General features: G+C 48.2%; 1 protein-coding gene across 2 annotated transcripts in view; it reads left to right on the top strand.

Annotated features, from left to right (window-relative positions):
- Positions 1-15132, top strand: part of stard13a (StAR related lipid transfer domain containing 13a) — a 17384-nt gene extending 2252 nt beyond the window's left edge. Inside the window, exons 1-14 of one of the 2 annotated variants that reach the window (XM_083697212.1) lie at positions 2850-3045; positions 4495-4566; positions 5924-6005; positions 7447-7510; positions 7969-9329; positions 9690-9860; positions 11011-11170; positions 11640-11838; positions 12209-12422; positions 12535-12649; positions 12940-13185; positions 13290-13507; positions 13794-13970; positions 14078-15132. In XM_083697212.1, the coding sequence (XP_083553338.1) occupies positions 3033-3045; positions 4495-4566; positions 5924-6005; positions 7447-7510; positions 7969-9329; positions 9690-9860; positions 11011-11170; positions 11640-11838; positions 12209-12422; positions 12535-12649; positions 12940-13185; positions 13290-13507; positions 13794-13970; positions 14078-14195 (3210 nt within the window). In that variant the 5' untranslated portion in view covers positions 2850-3032 and the 3' untranslated portion in view covers positions 14196-15132. Of the gene's footprint in view, positions 1-2849; positions 3046-4494; positions 4567-5923; positions 6006-7446; positions 7511-7968; positions 9330-9689; positions 9861-11010; positions 11171-11639; positions 11839-12208; positions 12423-12534; positions 12650-12939; positions 13186-13289; positions 13508-13793; positions 13971-14077 lie in introns of those variants that run through there. The other variant, XM_083697211.1, reaches the window with a different exon arrangement.
- Positions 15133-15629: the final 497 nt, after the last annotated feature.

Here is a 15629-nt window from a genome sequence, read left to right as displayed (position 1 = left end):
ACAAAACTTTGCTTCGCTTACAAACCCTCTGTGTTTCACCTAAGTTATGTAACTTTACCATAACATCAATTTTGTGTTCAATGCCACCAAGAACAATGGCGTTGTGTATATGTGAGGACATTTGCCAGTGTTTTTGTTGAGTCAGTTTCTGTATCTGTGTTTCAGTGAACCAGTGTCCATTAAACTCCAACAACTATAGTCAGAAGGTTTCTGCTGTGAACTGAAGATTCCATACTAACACTGTATACAGTAGATTCCTGAAGGGATGACATCATATAAGTCATTCCAAACAGAACAGAAAGCCAAGTTCTGTTACACAAAAGAAAAATATATCCCTCTACACCCACCCCTCTCTCCCTCTTTCCCCTACTTTTCCATGTGACCTCTAAAGATGGAGGTCTAAGTGCTTTAGCTTGTGTGGGAATATGGCCAGTGTCCAGAGACTCACTGTGTGTGTGTGTGTGTGTGTGTGTGTGTGTGTACGTGTGTGTCTTTGTGTGTGTGTGTGTGTGTGTGTGTGTGTGTTTTTATAGCACTCTCTTGTATAGTATTCCTCCTGATGTGATTGAGTGTGACTGGACAGCTGTATGAAGGCTCTCTACATTCACACAGGCCTCTGAATACTTAACAGCTGACAGTTCTGCATTTAGGCCATCGATTGCTAAAGTTTGACTGAACAGCTGTCTCAAAGCACTCTATATGGCATGCTTAATGTAGTATTCTGCCTAAAGATATTGCGTTGTGTGTGTGATTGGTTAACTGTTACACTGTAAAGGAGTTGACTGCCATACAGTCTCTTGCTAGACTTGTTCGATATTCCGGATGTAGGTACTATACAATTGTATCTGCTACTGTATGTGACTCACTAGTGGATTCCAGAGCCATCTTTCAGGAAACACTGAACCATCCTACGAACCATCTGACCCCACAGTTCTCCTCCACATGTCTTACATTAACTGATCCAGGAAGTCTCTACTCCTCTTGCCTCGAGCAGCATCATGAGCCTACTCTCAAATCTGCCTGGGAAACGCATGCCACAGGAAGTGAGGTCATGAAAGGGGCTTTGAGACCTGGTCTGAGACAGACACAACACTGGGGGCTGGATGAAAGAGAGGAAATAAAGGAAGAAAGAGAGACAGAAAGAAAGAAAGAAAGAAAGAAAAGGTTATTGGCTTCCCCAGCTTATAGACCAGGGGGTTGATGAAAGACGGTAAAGAAGGAGAGAGAGAAAGAGAAAGAAAGAAAGAAAGAAAGAAAGAAAGAAAGAAAGAAAGAAAGAAAGAAAGAAAGAAAGAAAGGGCAAAGGCATTATTAACTGGAATGACTTCTAAGAATATTGGGGCACCCTGTTATGTAATCAATTGCCTATAACTCCCCCACACACACCCCTCTCCTCCCTCCCTTCTGCCTCCTGCTGCTCTCTGATGGCGCACTGCCTGTTGTCACGTCCTCCACAGCACGGTGGGCTCTATTGGATTATTTGTGTGTATGTGTGTGTGTGTGTGTGTGTGTGTGTGTGTGTGTGTGTGTGCGCGCGTGCGTTTGTGCATGTGTTTGTGTATGTGTACAGTATGTTTATGTATGTGTGTGTGTGTGCGTACGCGTGTGCGTGTGTGTGTGTGTGAATGAATGAATGAATTTAAATAAAAACCTAAAAACTAAATAAAGTAATAATCACCTCATAGGCAGGTGTGTGTATTAATTAATCCCTTGATTAAACTTTGTGCTGATGAATAGAAGCCCTTTATCCCCACGCCAGCACAGGCACTGACTCTGGAAGCCTTTGTATTTGAACTCAGCGTGGCAAGCTGTGAAATAGCCTACTGATTTGTGAGGCTGTGGTAGTTGGTGAGTGGTAGTTGGTGTGTGGTAGTTGGTGTGTGGTAGTTGGTGTGTGGTAGTTGGTGTGTAAGGCAGACTGGGCCAACAACACACTCCATCTCTCACAGTGTCCATCACGGTCCTCTTCCTCACCCCAGTCTGTCAGAGCTCTTCCCACTCCTTGGCTTGCAGGGGCCAACATCTGGACTGTCCTCCTTGCTCCCCCCCTCTCCCATCCACCCTCTCTCCCTCTTTCCATCGTACTGTCAGGCAGAGGACACATTCCAGCCATACTCCCTATGGATGTCCAGTCAGCCAATAGGGGGGGGGGACCAGGGAGACCCTAGGTCAACGTCTATCCGCTACTCCGTCAGCAGACATTGCTGACCTATTCGCCATCCTCTACTAGGAATTGATGACCAAGTACAGTCGTCAGTATATCCCAGTATTTGCTGACAGAAGAGCTAGTCTTTCTGTGGAACTGATGACCAAACAGTCTGGTCTTCAGGGGGATGTGGTGAAGGAGATTTAGACCCCCCCCAGGAGGAATAGACTGGAAGAAAGTGCGGGGGTCATCAGGTGAGGGGGGAGTGAGCCAGGTGGGGCCATGCTGTAAGGGAGGGAGAGAGGGATCACTGAAGACAAGAAGGGTGGTGAGAGTGGAGATGCTGTTGAGGGGGAACAGAGAGAGAGAGAGAGAGAGAGAGAGAGAGAGAGGATGAGTGTGAGGGAAAAGCGGAAGTGTGGAGAGAGGCCAACAGACAGATAGATAGCAGGTGGAGGAAAAGCGGGAAAGAGCTAGTGGAAGAAAACACCGGGCAAGTGAAGAGGGGAGAGAGAGAGAGAGAGCTGGCAAGAAATAGTGGAAGAATAAGAAAGAGTATGATAGAGGACAGAGAGGGAAAAGGAGAGGAAAAGAAAACGAAAGAAACAGGGAGGGGTAGAGAGACAGAGAGAGAGAGGGAGAGGGAGAAAGCAGGGGGGAAAAGAGAGGAAAACACGACAAGGAGGAAAGGGGGGAGAGTTATAGTAAACAAAAAAGTAGGAGCTGGTGAGAGGGAGGAAAGGAAGGCACGGAGAAGGAGAGAGAGAGGAAAGGGAGACGCAGAGGTCGTGGCGGAGTGGTGCGTACTGTAGGGATGGATAGAGGCTTCTTCCCTCATCGGAGAGAGAAAGAGACAAGTCACCAGTAGTCACACTATGACTGAACCATGAGGACTTCAAGTGAGTTGTTATTCTCTTCTTCAAATTTCCACTCCAAAAAGACTACGATTAGGCTAGAGAATGTGAAAACGACACAATATTTTCTCTGTTGACCAAGTCTATTTTCAGAGCAGAGCGTGACAAATCTGTTCGATTTTTTTTCCCCCTGTTGCTTGTTGTGTGTGATTGAGAGGGAGAAGTTATGCTGAGAATGTTGTAAAAGGGTTGTAATTGTTGGATTGCGGCGAGAGGCCATTTCCTGTCCGCTCTGTCCCTCTTCTCTCTGTGATCTTCAGCGGTGAGAAGAATGTTGTCATTGTTGTTTTCTCTTGACTCTATCACTTCATGTTGTCCTTGGACTCATGTCCAGCTCTGATAGATACGTGTGAGTGACTTGCATGCCAAGACATTAGCGCTCAGAGAGAGAATAATAGTAATGAGTGTAGAATCCAGAACGCTCTCATGGGTTCCATTGAAGTAACCACAGGATCTCTACCGATAATGCTTTTGATTTGTCCTTTTCTGGAATTTGAGAGTGACATTCCAGAATCTTTGATTGACAGTTGGATTGTGTGTATGTGTGGTAGAGCGATGAAGGGTGTATTAGATAGAGTAAAAAACCTTGTGAGTGTGCGTTAGTGTGTATGATTGCGATTACTGGCATTATAATTGTTTAAGTCTTGCTGTCAGCACAATGCCCTGCAGAATGTTTTAATCAGTGTTTGCTCATAAAGACACACACACACACACACACACACACACACACACACACACACACACACACACACGAACGCACCCACACACACCCACACACACACACACACACACACACACACACACACACACACACACACACACACACACACACATACACATACACACACACGTAAAGGCACGAGAGGGCTGCCAGTTTAGCTGTGTGGGCAATACGCGTGCCAGCGGAAAAAGTAATAAAATAAATGCCAACTTGAAACCAACCGCAGTGTTGGCTTCAGTTTCTGATGGGGTGTAGTCACATGTGTTAGGCGTGTGAAGTTGACCATTAACAGTAAAACACTGGTGATGCTACACAGTTTTTACATCCCATTGGAAATCCGCTTTTCCAGTCTTTTAAAGACCTAAACTCCATAAACTCAACCTGTATTCCCCAACATCAGGCTGTGTGTACATCTGTGGTCCCATTCCAGCCTCAGTCTCATCATTCCGGTGAAATGCCCTGAGGAAAATCAAGTCCACTGGGGAATGTGTCTCCTTATAGTATTAGACTGGACTCATGGACTCTCTTTGGGCTTTTACGAGGTTCTTTGTCATTCTTTCTCTCTTTTCGGTGTCTGTTTCTCTCCCTATTTCTGTCCAATGAAAAAGACAAACAGACATCCATGCTATTTCATAACTGTTCAGATATATGAGTTTACGTCTTCTCTGTGTGTCTGATCCTAACCGGCTGACTCTTCTCTCACTGTCTTCCAGAGATCGAGGCGAAGGAGGCGTGCGATTGGCTCAGAGCAGCAGGGTTCCCACAGTATGCTCAGCTCTATGAAGGTAACACAAACGCGCACACACACACACACACACCCACACACACACACACACACACACACACACACCCACACCCACACACCCACACACACACACCCACACACACACACACCCACACCCACACACACACACACACCCACACACACACACCCACACACACACACACACACACACACACACACCCACACCCACACACACACACCCACACACACACACCCACACACACACACCCACACACACACACACACACACACACCCACACACACACACACACACACACACACACACACACACACAGCACTTGAGTGACCGACTCAGGCATTTACACAGCTGCTTTGTCTCATATTGTGAGCCCAGTCAGTTTTCCCCCCATCCCTCTCTCTCCATCCCTCTCTCTCTCTCCCTCTCTCTCTCTCTCTCTCTCTCCCTCTCTCTCTGTCTCTCTGTTCTTCTCCCTCTGTTCTGAGCTGCACTGGTCTATTTCCAGGCTTTAGTTCCTGTCCAGGGAGGGGTCATGGGAAAGGCCTCTGTTATCACTGCTGGAACTCTCACAGCGCTCTTCTCTTCCACCTTCCTCAGACTCCTCTCAGGACAGGGCAAAAAGCGACTATCAGGCTGTCTTTCTTTCTTTCTTTCTTTCTGTCAGTCTGTCTTTCTGTCTTTCCTCTCTCTCCCTTTCTCCACCCCCACTCTCTGTAGAAAACCCATAGGAATTCAGACGATGATCATTTGGTCTCATACAGTGAGGCACAAACAGGAAGCAGCCCCCGTAATCTAAGAAATGTCTATTTCCACTCTTGCCTGTTTAGAAGCATGCAGCACATCTTGTACCATAGAGAGCCCCAGTAATGTTGGGTTAGAAGGCAGAGCTGTGGCTTTCTCTCTGGTCCTCTCATGCACGGGAGGTCGACATTCCACCACCATACAGACAGAACAGGCCCAAGGAGTGTATCCGTGTGTGTGTGTGTGTGTGTGTGCGTGTGCATGTGTGGGAGTGTGCATGTGCGTGTGTGTGTGCGGTGTGTGTGTATGTGTTTCTAGAAACATAGACTTGAGTGTTACTGTATGTACCACCACTATGGAGACCAAAAAGGCTTGCAACACGTGTTTCCCTGAGTGAGTGTGTGTGTGTGCATGCGTACGTGCGTTTTTGTAGATTTTCCAAAGTCACTTAGTCTCTCTATAACCCCAGATGAAGATCATTACTGTTAAGAGTGGTCCTAACATGGGAACTGTACCAGATGTCAGGGACTTCATTACCCCTCTAGTGCAGTCTAACTGTCAATCATTAACCAGTAAACCTATTTAACGGTCTCTCTCTCTCTCTCTCTCTCTCTCTCTCTCTCTCTCTCTCTCTCAGATTCCCAGTTCCCTATAGACATATCATCAGTGAAGAGGGACCATGACTTCCTGGACAGAGACCTGGTGGAGCCTCTGTGTCGGTAAGAAAAACACCACTGGCACTCAAAGAGCAGAGACTGTCTCTTTCCTCTCTTCTTCCGTCCCTCCCTCGCTCGTGTCATACGAGAAAGGACCCCCGCGGCCCCCCCCACCCCTATGCCTGATGCTAACCCCTAATCTTCAGACGTCTGACCAAGGTCCTTAATGAACTCCCACCCCCCCCCCACCTGCTTTGATCTTGTCTCTGTCCCCCTCCCTCCCCCCTGCCACACTCTGATCTCACACTCAAAGACCAGAGACCCTCAGGGGGCAAGGCAGGGGGCCGGGGGGGGGGGGCTGGGGGTGTCAACACAGACTAACAGATGGTCGTGTGTTAGATGGAGTCCCTTTACATCCACCCATTATGATCTCTCTCTCTCTCTCTCTCTCTCTACCTCTTTTCTCTCTCTCCTTCCCTCCCCTATCGTGTCCCTTCCCTCTGTCTCTGGGAGAGTTGGGTGTGGTGGGGTAATGACAGTGTTAATGAGTTGTGACAGCTATACTGTCAAAGAATACACATTATACCCCCTGAGAAAGCGCTCTGCAGCCATAAAGTCACACACACATTCACACACATGCGTGAATGCGTACACTCTCCAACCCACTCACACTTATAGTAAGGAACAGCAGTCATTCTATACTCTCAACATTCTATAGAATTCTCTCACAAACAAGATACTCACAGATACTCATTCTGTACTCGCATGCACACAGATACAGTATACGGAAAAGTGTGTGTAATTGTCTATCATTACTCCATAGTTTACATGTGGCATTTTATGGTAACAATGTTTTCTATTTTAGGATGTCAATGTCAACGAAAGGGGATAGACAGTAGTGCACCAACATAGGCTTCCATGATTGTCTCTTTGTTTGATGTGAACACAGACACTCCCATCCACTCCTCACAGTGTGACTGGATAGGCTGGCTGGTGCCTTGGGGGCAGACAGGGTGGCAGGGAGGGGGGACAGGGTTGAGGAAGAGACAGGGGGGAGGGGGGGGGGGGGCAGGGTTAGAGCGAGAGACGTTTCTGGGAGATGGGTAGCGCCCCTCCTGGGGTGAGGATCTGTCAGAAGGGAATGTAATAGAGTGGTTCACCACAACATCAAAGAAGAGGAGGGGGGTGGGAGAAAGGGAAGGAGAGAAAGAAAGAAAGAAAGAAAGAAAGAGAGTGTGCGGGAGAGAGGGAAAGAGAGAAAAGCGGAGGAAAAGGCAGCGGAGTCCGAGGGGTGTAAGAGAGGGAGAATGTGAGAGATCGAGAGCGAGGAAGGGAAGGAGATAATGGGAGGGTGAAGGAGAGAGGGATGAGGAGAGGAGGCAGGGGCCAGTGAAAGAGAGTTAGAGAGGGGGTGTAAGATGTGATAAGGCAGACAGAAGCAGAAAGAGAGACCATGAAACCAGCTCTGTCTGTGACTGACGTGAGGACTATCTCTGTGTTCCAGGCGACTCAACACCCTGAACAAGTGTGCCTCCATGAAACTGGACGTCAGCCACCCCAAGAAGAGAGTAAGACTTCTCATTCACTATAGGCTCTCTTTGTTGTCACTTTACAGTGGGAATGAGCCTGTGTATTGCTGCTTAGATAGTGAGCAGATGGCTGTTATGAATGGTGTTCTTTTAGAAACATTGTTTTTAGGATATCAGTGGATATGAGTGGAGAGATTCTTTGTCCTCCAAATGCTTTTTTAGAATGTGACCTGCAGTCAGAGCTACTGTAACCAGTGGCACTGTGGTGGCCCATGATGTGCTATAAGTCATTCTGATGCATGTAGATTATATTTTACATGTTTAACATGTTTCAAATGTGTTCAGTTTGCAAAGAGAGAGGACCCAAGTCTTGGTCATGTAAATGTTACAGACATAGTGTGTGGATCGCTCCCCTCAGTGCTGCCACCTCATGGTGAATAAGGAGCATGGCAACCAACTCTCTCTCTCTCTCTCTCTCACTCTCTCTCACTCCTTAGCCTGATGACTCTGATGAAGACGACCAGTTGGCTATCAGTAAGAGATGGACGTTTGAGTGGAGCAGCCGACGCTGGTCCCGCCTACAAGACATGCACTTCCTGCTGGATGGGACCAATGAGACCAGCCCCACGGGCCAGGGGGACGGCCTACGGAGCACAGTGAGCAGCGAGAGCGTTCTGACCGACCTAAGCGAGCCGGAAATCACCGAAATCTCGTCCCTCCACAGCGAAGACTCCGCCTCTGCAATGCCGGATTCCCTTTCCATGGCATCGCTAGCAACGTCCTATCAACCCCCGAGAGACCTCCCCCATTATAACTCCCTGCCAATGAAAAGTAGTCGTCATGGGCAGAGAGGACGGAATCGGGCGAAGGAGTTCTTGCGTCGCATGGAGATGATGCGTACATGGGGGCCGTCCTCAAGACGAAAGGGTTCGGAGCGGAGAGCCCCCTTGGTCATCAGTGGGCCGGTGTTACAGGGGGAGGAGCCACAGGCACTACAGACAGTCCGCTGTACCCCCATCCACCAATCAGATGACAGCCCACACCCTGGCCACCAATCCTTTGACAGCCCCTCCCCGACCTCCCAAGGCGACGGCTACGAGGGCCAATCCGAGACGAACTTTAGCTTTAGCGGTGTGAGTGTGATGCCCAGTGTGAAGGAGAGGGTCTCTAAGACCCGCCCTGCGAGTAAACGAGGGAGTTTGTATCTAGAGGACATGGAGATGCTCTCTCGTAGCAGGAGGACTGACGGACAGAGCCAGCTCGGCAGAAACCAGTTCCACTCCTATGAGAACCTACTAATCCACATCCCCAAGGACCATAAGCCTGGCACCTTCCCCAAAGCCCTGTCCATAGAGAGTCTGGCCCCAGCGCCCAACGACTCAGAGGGCCACAACTCCTGGAGGAGCAGTGATGGAGACCACCATACCCAGGCCATCACTGCACCTCTCCACCCCAATCTCAGTGAGCCCTGGAAGGGTAGATCTCTGTCCAACCCCCCCTGCCCTGGTGCCCCACGGGGCAGCCGGGTCAGTGTTTATGACAATGTGCCGGGCTCTCACCTGTACGCCAGCACTGGGGACCTACTGGACCTGGACAGAGAGGACAACCTGTTCCCTCACCTGGATGACATCATACAGCACGTCAGTGGCCTGCAGCAGATAGTGGACCACTGGAGCCGGAGCGTACTGCCCGAAGGGGAGACAGGGGATGGAGAGGGTGAGGGAGAGGAGGAGGGAGAGGGGCGGACCACTCCCAGTGAGGGGGAGAGAGATGGGGTCTCCCTAAATGATACAGACTCCACAGGGACCAGCAGGGAGAGGAGGGACTCTGGAGTGGGGGCGTCGCTCACCAGACCACGGTGAGTGTCTGTCTTATTTAGCCCATATTTGTCATGAGTCAAAATCTCTTCTCCAAGACATTAGGGCTGAGGACCTACAGTGACATTAGGGCTGAGGACCTACACTGACATTCGGGCTGAGGACCTACACTGACATTAGGGCTGAGGACCATCATTTGGTCTTTAAAGTGGCATTTGACACCACAATCAAAGTTAGTCATTTTCATGTTTCTAAAAGGGTATAAAGCACCAGCACTCTCTCTCACTCTCTCTCTCTCTCTCTCTCTCTTTCTCTCTCTCTACCCCTCTCTCTCTCTCTGTCTACCTCTCTTGCTTCTCTCTGTCCTTCACCTACTACCTCTCCCATTCTTCTCTCTGTAGTCTACGATGGCCAAGCTTCAGAATGTCTGATAGTCTCAGCCAACCAGGTTCCTCACTGCAGATCAGTAGCCAATCGGCGGGCCAGCTCAGCCTGCTGCAGAAGTTCTCTCTGCTCCGCCTCACAGCAATAATGGAGAAATACTCAATGTCCAACAAACACGGATGGACCTGGTGAGTACAGTACACACACACACACACACACACACACACACACACACACACACACACACACACACACACACACACACACACATACACATACACATGGCTGGACCTGGTGATTTCAGAGTAAAAATATTAGCGACAGATAAATAAAATAGGCAGACTTTATTGATAAGAAAACCTCCCCTCTTTGGACAGGTCATCCATAAAAAGATAATAAGAAATGTTTTATCCTTACTGAGATAAGGCAGATAGATTAAGATCCGGCCAAATGATCATTCTGGGTAGACAATCTGTTTTTAGTTGTCCCGCTGAACTCCTGATACCAGTTGTGATTGAATTGGGCCCTCTCTCTCTCCATCCTCCATGTGTACCAGTGAATTATTGGAGCGGCCTATAGACTCATATTTCACACATTCCAACAGACAGTAGTTTACATAATAATACTCTACACAGGATATGACATCAGAGAGTCAGCCATGGAAAGTCCCTGTCTGCGATGTTTATGTGAACTCTTAGGTCAGACCTCTCTCACACACACATTCTCAAAAGTTCACACACACACACACACACACACACACACACACACATTCTCAAAAGTTCACACACACACACACACACACACACACACACATTCTCAAAAGTTCACACACACACACACACACACACACACACACACACACGAACACACACACACACACACACATTCTCAAAATTTCACACACACACACACTCACACACACACACACACACACAAACACACACACACACAAACACACACACTCTTTTGTAGTCATTATCTCATGTCACGCAGCACTGATTCATCTTCCATGCCACTTAAGCCCTATAACATTGTTACTATCTGTGTCTACCATCCGGTGTGTTTGCGTGTGAGAGATAGAGAGATGGTTGTTATCATCTCCTTCTCTTTTTTCGGGCCTCTCATCTCTTCCGATGTCTTTATTCTCTCTTTATCTCCCTGTCAGTGTTGAGCGCTAAAGGGCTTATCAGCAAACCAGCAGAGTGTAAAACAAGAGGCATACTGACCCACAGACCACACACACTCACGCACGCACGCACACACACAAACACGCACACACACACACACACACACACACACACACACACACACACACACTAATCCTGTTCTCTCTCCCAGGTCGGTACCTAGGTTTATGAAGAGGATGAAGGTTCCGGACAACAGGGAGAAGAGTGTGTTTGGTGTTCCTCTCATCGTCCACGTGCAGCGCTGCGGTCATCCCCTCCCCCTCTGCCTGCAGCAGGCCCTCAGCCACCTCCGAACACATTGTCTGGACCAGGTCAGTGATCGGCCGCAATCTCAACACACAGGGGCCGAAAAAGGGGTCGTGTGTGGAGGTATACGTTTTTTTGCAATTGTTTTTACTCAATTCCTTGAGTCCTCTCTCCTCGCTTCCTTCTTAAGATGCATTGGAGGAGACGGTCCGAGTTTCCAAACCTCAAACCTTCTCCTCAAATACATTTCGAGAAGGAAGCACAAGGATAGGTAGAAAAGACTTTTGAGATTTGGAAATAACCGCAACGTGAACACACACGGTCAGCCAACACACAGTCAAATCAGTTACCTGAGTCGGTTCTCGGATGACATGCTTTACCCTTTTGAGCGGCCCTCTGTGATGATGAATGAATGTATACAGTTTGCAGTATACACATTTTTTGGAGATGTACATTTTACTCAAATCATTATCTAGGTGAGACCTCTCTCAACACTAACTCGCCCCTCCTCTCTCTCGCTCTCTCTCCTCTCAGGTGGGACTGTTTCGTAAGTCAGGGGTGAAGTCTCGTATCCAAGCTCTGAGACAACAGTGTGAGATGACTCCTGACTCAGTGAGCTATGATGAGCAGTCAGCCTATGACGTCGCTGACATGGTCAAACAGTTCTTCAGAGACCTGCCGGAACCCCTGCTCACCAGCAAACTGGGAGAGACCTTCCTGCATATATATCAATGTAAGAACGCATACACACAAACACTTTACACCCTAACGACACCACAGAGTTGAGCTGAGCTGAGCTGCACTAGGCTGGCCTGGTTATACATTCATATATAACGTAGTTGCTGAAACATGGAAGTGACAATGTGAAAGGAAAATATCATGTCATCACAGGCGTCGGCTCTGTAGTGTGTGAAGCCCAGTACTGTACTGTACCCTTCCACCTCCCCCCCCCCCCCATGTCTCTCATCAGTTCAATATGCAGATGTGATTTATTCATATGACTACAGGGTACAGTACAAGCAATGCTGTTTTGTTCATGAAGCGATTTCCTCCTCATCCACCTTCCCTCCCCACATCTCTCTCTTCTCCTCCTCTCTCTCTAGATGTTCCTAAAGAACAGCGTTTGCAGGCTGTGAGAGCGGCCATCTTGCTGATGTCAGACGAGAACAGGGAAGTGCTTCAGACACTGCTCTACTTCCTGCGTGACGTCACTTCCTTTGTGGAGGAGAACCAGATGACTCCCATGAACCTGGCTGTGTGTCTGGGCCCCTCTCTCTTCCACCTTAATATACTGAAGAATGATACTCTCTCACCAAGGTACACACACACACACACACACACACACACACACACACCAAAATTCTTGCTAAGATGTGTGTGTGTGTCTGTGTGTGTCTGCATTACTGACCCTCTCTATTCCCTCCTATAGGTCGATCCAGAGGAAGTATGCCACGGGGCGTCCAGATCAGAAGGACCTTAGTGAGAACATGGCTGCCACCCAGGGCCTGTCGCATATGATAACAGAGTGCCGGCGCTTGTTTGAGGTACACACACACACACACATACACACACACACACACACACACACACACACACACATGTGCGTGCGGGTGTGCGTGTGGTAAGGTATAAAGGGGCCACCAGCCCTCCTCCTATAAGCTCTACCACCACTACAAGAACTGTGACAACCTGACCCTGCCAGCAACACACACACACACACACACACACACACACACACACACACACACACACACACACACACACACACACACACACACACACACACTGAAGGTTGTCATGGGCCTGTACACATTGTTTTCCTGTTGTGATCCAGATCCCTGAGGAGATGGTGACCCAGTCTCGTAACTCCTACATGGAGGCTGAGCTGCTAGCACCCCCGCTGGACGAGCTGTGTAAGACACACGAGGAGGATGAGGATGAGGAGGAGGAGGAGGAAGAAGGCTCCTATCACACACATCTTGAGGGGCTGGTACAGTGTCTACTGAAGGAGGCCAAAAACAAGAGCAAAGGCTGGGTGTCCCGATTTACTACTGACCATACAGAGCTCACGTTTAAAAAGGTTTGTTCACAACATACACATACACACAAACATTATGGGCTGATACACGATACAACACTCTCATGCACCCTTTCTAATACCTGCTGTTGTTGTGTGTGTGTCAGGTGGGGGACGGTAACCCTCTTCGGCGGTGGCGTGTGTGTGTGGAGGTATCAGCCCCTCCCAGTGAGGTGTTACAACGCCTGCTGAGAGAGCGCCCCCTCTGGCAGACAGACATACTGCAGGAGAAGGTTCTGGAAACGCTGGACAAACAGACGGACATCTACCAGTACTCCCTCCAAAGCATGGCACCTCACCCCAGCACTGACTATGTGGTACTGAGGTCAGTACTGCTGTTATTATTGTAACACAATTATAAATCTAAATTATATCTATATCTATATATATCTATCTATCTATCATACATACACACACATACTGTATTTGCCCTCACCTCGAATTCTAATTTATTAGAGCTACTATATTGTAGGTCCCCAAGTCTGCCTGCCACTCTCTCATCATGTTTTATGTATCCACTGTCTGCAGTGTCTGTCTGTGTCTGTTCCTCCAGGTGGGTTTACCTTATTCACCCTCTTCTGCTCTCCATTATGTTCCCCTCTTCCTTTCAGGTCATGGCGCTCAGACGTGTGTAAGGGCTTTTGTGCGTTGGTATGTGTGTCTGTGGACCATGAGGACAGCCCACCCTTGGGTGCAGTGAGAGGGGTGGTTCTAGAGTCCCAGTACCTTCTAGAACCCTGCGGAACCGGAAGATCAAGACTCACACACATCTGTAGAGTGGACCTGAGGTGTGTGTGTGTGTTTGTATGTTTTTCTGAACAGTTTGTATGTAGTTGTGTGTGTGTGTATTTCCATTCAAAACACTGACCTGTGTTGCATTTCATTGTTGTTTCAGGGGCAGGTCTCCAGACTGGTACAATAAAGCATTTGGTCACCTGTGTGTCTCTGAGGCCCAGCGTATCCGCTCCTCCTTCCTACCCCCAGACCCCTCAAGCCCAGAGACCAAGATCTGAGCCCCAGACAACAGGCCCTGAGTCTGGGCTTCACAGCCAGGGAGCAAGGCCTTAGGACCAGGGACCCAGGGAGGAAGAACCATGGACCTAGATGAGAACCAGAGAACCTAGAGGACCTAGAACCAGGGAACAAGGCTAGGACTTACAACCAGGAGTGAGAGCTATAGAACCAAGAGACAAGGGGAAGGCACATCTGGCCCACAATGCTTTACCCTGCTGGGATTATTATGTGTTGTTGATTATCACTGTTGTTATTTTAAACTACTTAGAACTAGGATTCTATCATTATTTGTCAGTGTTAATTATCTTAACTATTGTATTATTATTGTTATTTTAATAGTATTATTGTATTATTGTTATTATACCACATCATTGTTGCTTTTATTATCATCTTATACAATGTCTAGGACATTTAACCATTTCACTGCTTCTGGGAAGCATGTCTGAAACTCTGTGTATGTGTGTGTGTGTGTGTGTGCGTGCGTGCGTGTTTGGAGTACATACTGTAAATACGTGACGCTCTCTGTACCAGCAGACTAAACATCTTACATTGCTTATCAGGACTTCCCTATCATATTGATATGCTGAAATTTGGATTTCACACTTGTGCAAAAAGCAATACCAAAACTTTTGGCTTGCTCTATCATGGTGTTGCCGAAGGCGTTACTAAGCTGTAGGCAGCGTTGCTATGGTGTTGCTATGCACCTCCATGCTCTGTAGGTGCTGTTGTGTTTGCGGGGGAACAGTGTGTGTGTGTGTGTGTGTGTGTGTGTGTGTGTGTGTGTGTATGTGTCTGTGTGTGTGTGTGTGACTCTGACGTGAGCCCAGTAGGTTGGGGGTAAGGTGTAATCATGGCTCCAGATTTAGCAGAGTAGTGGAGAACAGGGTGAAAGCTGTTTCTGACAGGCTGGCTGAGACCAGGCCCAGCGTTTATAAAGAAGAGAATAAAACCTCAGAAAAATACACTTTGGAGACTCAAACTCTTTATTTCTGTTACACTCGTATGTCTTTCTAGAATTATGTATGTCATGACATACATGATGACAAAATAATCCTGCTCAGCACAGCTCGACATAAAATGTAGTCAACTTTGTTTTGAGGGTGTTATGTCTGCACACTGGGTTAGCAGTGATGCATCAGAGTTCATAGCAGTGTTCGCTGTGCTACGATGGTTGTGTTTTGCCTGAGTGAGACGATACGTGTTTGATTGCTCGGTTCTGTTATGTGATTTGGGGTCAGTAAACAAGCGTTGAGTTGATGCTACGACTGTCATGGTGTGATCGTTACAAACCTAATATTTGGAGATGACGATGGCTGTGAAAGCGACCGGCTGGACCCTGACACATCTACAGCACAGCTGGCGCCGAGGCAGCGCTCTTAGCCACGCCCACAGCAGTCCTGCGGCAACTGCGGATCTCGGTCTCATGCCACCAG

This window comes from Argentina silus (genome assembly GCF_951799395.1).
Source record: "Argentina silus genome assembly, chromosome: 2".
Classification (NCBI taxonomy): Eukaryota; Metazoa; Chordata; class Actinopteri; order Argentiniformes; family Argentinidae; genus Argentina; species Argentina silus.
This window is presented reverse-complemented; position numbering and strand designations above follow the sequence as displayed.